Raw genomic sequence first — 6,431 nt, 5'->3', positions numbered from 1 at the left:
TTTGCCCTCTCAACATCCTGACTGTTGGAGGTAGGTTGCATAGCAACGCTCCCCTCTACTACCTCCATCTCCAAGTAAAGCTTCCTCAACCGCCGAGACAGCAAGGGATGCAGGGGTATTCCTGCACATTTTGTTAATTTTTTTTATGCTGGTGTATACTTGATACATAATATATTTGACGTCTGTGAAGAGTCTCGTGATGGTGCAGCAGCTTTTGTGATTTATCCAAGGCTTTCAATCGTGTTGAACACGAGACATTAGTCAGAAAACTTCAACATTAATTAGAAATATAGCATTGGGCATAATGGCATCCTATTAAAATTGTAGACTACAAAAAGGTGGATGTCAATGGAAAGCGATCCTCTGGATCAATCGTTAAAATGGCGGTTCTGTAGGTCTGGTTTTAGGACCTTATCTATTCCCTAAAGCCAAATAGTCTGACCTCACAACAATTATTAGCAATGTGTAAAGTAATTTAGTATTATTTGCTGTTCACTATTGACCATTGATTGTCAATATATTTTCTTCTTCTAAGTGTAAAAAACCTCTTTTTCTGGCTGTAAATGTAAATTTAAATTTTAGGGTTAGAATTCCTCTAAACAAATGCAAAAACATCTCGAAAGTAAGAAGAAGTGTCACAGAGTATCTTCTTTTACACTTGGTTTGAGTATAGACAATAGTGGTAAATATATTCCTTGGTTCTGTAAGCATAGATAACAGAACAAACTAACTAGAGTCTTGGGCACAAACTAGAGAGAGAATAGAGATCACAGAACACTTTACTCTAACGAGATAGAGATGCTTTAGCGCATGTTATTGTTCTGTGGTTTCAGGTTTGTAATTTGTATTATTCTTTTTCTTTACTAGGTACTTGCTGTAATATTAATTGTTATTGTATTATTTGTTCTAAACTTAATTTCATGTTAATATATTTTTTAATTTGTGAATTGGTGATTGGCTTACCTCCTACCGGTGTCCGGTTTCTTAATAATAACAGTACATTATTTGATCACTAAGTGATAAAAAATATTTTCTATCGCTGTTATACCAAATTAAGAATGTTTAATAGCCCGTGTTGGATATGTTTAAACATGAACTCTAAAATGTACCGCTTAAATGACACATACCTACATGAAGTGTACGTCAAAATAACTAGTAAACATGTTAGTATCTAGGGCCTAGGATGAGTAAAGTTCTGTGTTGTGGGGCACTGCCAGTTCCTATACCGGAGTCTGCCTGGGACCGTTGGGATTGCACAGAACCTATCATATTCACTTGAGTCCCTGATTAGCATTAGACTTGTTCTTGCTCAGACAATGAAAGGAGCACTCCAATCTACTGTGATCAATGAAATGTACTAGGTCGGTCTCCTAGTATTTTCAGTACACTAGAACACTGATTGGTGCATTGAAGTTTTAGGGTTAATATTTAAATTTATTCTTTCGACTTCATACTGTGCAGGCTTAGGACTGTCATTCTATTATTATTACACATAGAATATAAGTGCTGTACTAATCAATAAATTGATAAAAATTTCCAGAAATAATACATTAACGACCTCACAACCTTAAAAAATAAACTAAAATAGCCAGTATTTCAGTTAGTATTAAGTCCAAATCCTTGATAAATTGAATTGTGTGGGAGGACCGCAATAGTTAGGTTAGTTGTCTTACTCCCATGTAACACTATGCTTTGTATCTCTGTATTAATCATCTCATGCATTTGCTGAAAAAACAGGCCTATTTTGTGTGAAAACACAAACCCTTGTTAGCCAAGTGTGCGTTAGAGTGTCAAATAAACATACATATGAATTTGGAAAATCTATAACATATTGGCACTGTGGAAAGTTCTCATTTAATATAAACTCTTACCACCTTTAGATCCAAACCGGCAAAAAAATAATGTTTTCAAATGAAAAACACCCTCGTATAAGCTAGGCGAAAAATAAATATATAAATGGTCTTTTATGAAGCCGGAAAAATTCTTGTGATTCCTCTGGTTTTACAAGAGTGTATTGCGGGCTGAGGAGATGATGAAATACCATCATGACCTGAAAATGTATTTGTTTATCTTTCTCTTTTTTATTCCAGGATGTTTGTGATGTGTCTATCTACACTTGTTACATGTGTACGTCTTTGTTACACAAATGTAACAAACTAATGGTACAAGCTAGCAGAGCACAAGAGATTATGAAAAGGTACCTGGATACTAAGGTAATAATGACACATATCTTATTATAAAAGCGGCTGATTGCTACATAACAATATATTTAACTGACAACCCTTTACAGAGACAGTAGAACACCAGATGTCACATCAGCCTGTTGCATGTGGAATAGATTTAAATGAAAGACACGTGTCTGTTACCCTTCCAGAAATCAATAATATGGAGTACTAAATTATTAATTTAAAAAGTTATTTAACCCAATATATAAGTATAAGCCGAAAAAATATGTTTTTTGGATTGATGGCAAAAGTATATTATATACAGTCCACCAAATTACTAAAACCATGTACATGAATAAATTATCAAAATAAGTATCTACCAAAAGACAAAACAAAACAGAAATGCTTGAATTTTTACTTTATAATTATTAAACAACAAATACTAAATAGTTTACTGGGATTAATTACTGTGCTATACCAAGCGCTGGGATGTAACCCAAGAGGTGCGGGTTATAGTTCCACATAGCTTTAACATTAGTTATGGTTACAAATTTAATCAATACCAATGGACAAAAAATAACAGACATAAAAATGAGACTTTATACACTTCAGAACAATACCTACCAAAAAAACCAAAAATGCACACTTTAAAATAATTCATATCTCTTGAATATCAATCAAATATGGGTACCACAATGGCACCTTTTTTTGACGTGAAGCAGTAATGTGTAAGCATTTTTGTGTTTCGGTTGAAAGGTGCTGTAGCTAGTAATATTACTGGGCAAATGAGACTTAACATCTTATGCCTCAAGGTGACCAGCATGGTACTGCATTGTAATGGGCAGGGCGTATTAATTACCATCATCTGAATGTCCTGCTCCTCTTGTTCCTTACTGTCATAAAGAAATGCTCTTGGACGGGCTTTATTTTGTAAAAATTCAACTCATTTTAAGCTAGCTGAAGTAGTGCAGCTTTGATCCCAACACTGATTTTTAGTACCTTATAATACCCTGGCTTTTTTATAATAGAATTTTCTTAATGATATCTTAAAAAATTACATATTGGTAGATTCTGAATATTACTGGAAGTTTTTTGTAAAAGTGGATACACTGCCTAACAAGTTACTCATTGTATGGAGACATATCTGATGCTATTGAAGCTTAAGTTTATTTCTTGTATTTATTTTGTGAGTGTTGTTGTGAGACACACAATAAGTTTTATGTAGTACTTTTTAATGTTATTAACAGTTAAGGTTAATAAACATCTGCAATAGGTTCGGACTTCATAGACTTATCTATAAATGAAAAACCGATAATGTGTGACCAGTTGTATTTTCGATGTGTGCATTATCTAGTGGTTCAATACTCAAAATCCTAAAAAGCTAATGTCGTGAGTGGCTGACTGTTTACGACTTGTCGATTTAAATCGGTTACAGTAACAATAGACATGCGCACATATAGTATAGATAAAACATTAAAACTATTGTGAATTTTAATTCCCTTGTTAATAATTAAGAAATATTACAGGTACTGCCCACTTCACAACACCAAGAATTTTACAATCTGTCTGTAAATCACAATAATAAGGTTGTGAACATGAATGAAATACAAGAGGAGCTCTTTATAAAACAAGAGATTAAGGAGGAGCTAGTGGAGATAGAATTTGAGATAGAAGGTAATGGCATGTATTAGAAATATACATGAAACACGAGTTGGTCTTATATTTTTTATTAATTATTAACTTATTATTTCATTTAATTTTACAGAAGAAACACCTGTGAAACCTGATCAAGATGACTTCAACACTAGTAACGAGAACGACGATATAAATGAAACACACACGAAAGAAAAGCTTTACTCCTGTAACGATTGTGGTAAAACGTTTCGTGAATCGTCTGATTTTGAAACACATAATAAAATACACACAGGAGAGAAGCCTTATTCATGTAATACTTGTGGAAAAAGCTTTAAGCGAAAGGATAGTTTGAAGAATCATTTATTAACACATTCAGATGAGAAACCTTTTTCATGTAATATTTGTGGTAAAAGTTTCAATCTAAATAGTAGTTTAAAGGCACACAGTATCATACATACAGGAAAAAAACCGTATTCATGTGACCTTTGCGATAAAAGCTTCAATAACAGTGGTAGTTTGACGAAACATAATAAGATACACTCCGGAATTAAACCATTTTCTTGTAATATTTGTGGTAAATGCTTCGAACGTAATAGTTCTTTGAAAATACACAATATGGTACATACTGGAGAGCGACCTTATTCTTGCAAAATTTGTGGAAAAAGCTTTAGTCAGAATTCTAACTTAAAGAAACATGGTTTGACACATACAGGACAAAAGCCGTTTTCTTGTAATGTATGCGGCAAAAGCTTCATTTTCAGTAGTAATTTGAAGAAACACAGCTTAATACATACAGGAGAAAAACCATATTCGTGTAGTGTTTGTGGAAAAAGTTTCAATCAAAATGCTGCTTTGAAGACCCATAGTACAACACATTTACTAGAAAAACGACATGTTTGTAATGTTTGCGGCAAAGCATTCAACAATAAAAATAATTTGAAAAAACACAGTGTGGTGCATTTAGAAGAAAAACCCTTTTCTTGCAATGTTTGTGGAAAAAGCTTTAGTCACATTTCTAACTTAAAGCAACATGGTTTTACACATACAGGGCAAAAACACTATGCTTGTATTGTTTGTAGCAAAAGCTTCAACTCGAGCAGTAATTTGAAGAAACACAGCTTAATACACACTGGAGAAAAGCCGTATTCTTGTAGCATTTGTGGCAAAAGATTCAATCAAAGTTCTAGTTTGAAGACCCATAGTACAACACATTTACTTGAAAAACGGTATATTTGTAATGTCTGTGGCAAAGCTTTCAACAATCAAAATAATTTGAAACAACACAGTATGGTGCATTCTGAAGAAAAACCCTATTCTTGTAATGTATGTGGTAAAACATTCAAGCTTAAATATAAATTAAAAAATCATATGACAATACACACATAAAAATAGCATCGGTTAATTAGGTTATCACATATAAACACGCAACGCTAGAACTTCCATACGTAGAGTATTCTCCCGACCAAAATATGATTTATGGTGGCATGGCATTAAAATGAAGAATTTTGAATTCATATTGCGGTACTATTACCCGCTTATTCACTTGAACTACAAATATTTTTTACTTGTTTTACTACTTAATTGTTATTTATACCCCAGGTTGACACTTTGATTCGAATTCTCGTATTGTTAGAGCCTACACTGCGTGAATGTCGAAGCCACGCTAAAGTAATGTGTGCGGATTGCAGGACAGTTCTGTCAGAAAATAGTGAAGGATGACGAAATCTAGTGCTTTGTACATATATTAATATCAATGACCAGATTGTTTTAATTTTAACTGGCAATGAGTACAATTGTAAATATATTGTGTTTTTCTGTTTTACTGTGGAAACTGTTCCACAGTAACAATAAAAAAAAACTTTTTTGGAGTTTACATATTTTCTAAATAGAGATTGCATTAGTTTCGAAGTCGGTCACCGTTTTTGATCTCACTGCTAAACCATTGTGTTATTTTATTAATAAAATGAACAAAAACCATGTTAATAATAAACTAGTAAGTAATAGTAAATTATGTAAGCTAAGTTATATTATACAGTAAGTGTGAAGAAATAAAAATAAAGTATATGTATTGGAAAAAAAATATTTTATTAAAACTGAGAAAACTAAAATTAACCTTTATATACTATGTTGTTACTTTTATATACTTTTGTTGTATAGTCAAATATACCGACAGTTTTTCAGTCAATTTAATGAACCCGTTTATTTTACACAATTATTTCATTCATTCATTCATACAATCACGCCTTGTTCCCGTCGGGGTAGACAGACAATAGAATGTCATTTGCTTCTATCCTTACAAATCTCACGCATTCGAAATCGAAGCATGTCGTCAAAATCGGAGAGCAACTTTCCAGTTACCCGACCGGAACACCGTTCTGGTCGTTGTCGAAAGCTGCTCTTGGTAACTTAAACCAGCCATCCCTGCAGCCGTTGCACATGAGGAATGACATCCTGGCCCATACGGCAAAAGAGAAAGCCGATCTCCTTTGCACTCTTTTTGCCTCCAACTAGACAATGTGACGACACAATGACAATCTTGACGACAATGGAAAAACACCGACCATCCCTCGGTGTCAGAGCTCTATGCCTGAAGTACAGTTCAGACAGAAAACTGTAATCAAGCGAGCTCTG

General features: G+C 33.5%; 1 protein-coding gene across 4 annotated transcripts; it reads left to right on the top strand.

Moving 5' to 3' along the window:
* The first annotated feature begins 706 nt into the window (after window positions 1–706).
* Window positions 707–5,874, top strand: LOC126973235 (zinc finger protein OZF-like). 4 transcript variants are annotated; one of them, XM_050820425.1, is made up of 4 exons: window positions 707–833; window positions 2,091–2,213; window positions 3,692–3,839; window positions 3,931–5,874. In XM_050820425.1, exons 2-4 carry the CDS (start codon window positions 2,124–2,126, stop codon window positions 5,184–5,186), a joined length of 1,494 nt encoding a protein of 497 aa, XP_050676382.1. In that variant the 5' UTR covers window positions 707–833; window positions 2,091–2,123; the 3' UTR covers window positions 5,187–5,874. The 4 variants fall into 4 exon arrangements, with proteins under 4 accessions (XP_050676382.1, XP_050676381.1, XP_050676383.1 ...); XM_050820424.1 differs by lacking the exon at window positions 707–833 and adding an exon at window positions 858–1,163; XM_050820426.1 differs by lacking the exon at window positions 707–833 and adding an exon at window positions 858–1,361.
* Window positions 5,875–6,431: the final 557 nt, after the last annotated feature.

The sequence above is a fragment of the Leptidea sinapis genome, chromosome 29, assembly GCF_905404315.1.
Source record: "Leptidea sinapis chromosome 29, ilLepSina1.1, whole genome shotgun sequence".
Taxonomy (NCBI): domain Eukaryota; kingdom Metazoa; phylum Arthropoda; class Insecta; order Lepidoptera; family Pieridae; genus Leptidea; species Leptidea sinapis.
The sequence above is the reverse complement of the archived record's forward strand: the minus strand, read 5'-3'. Positions and strand labels throughout refer to the sequence as shown.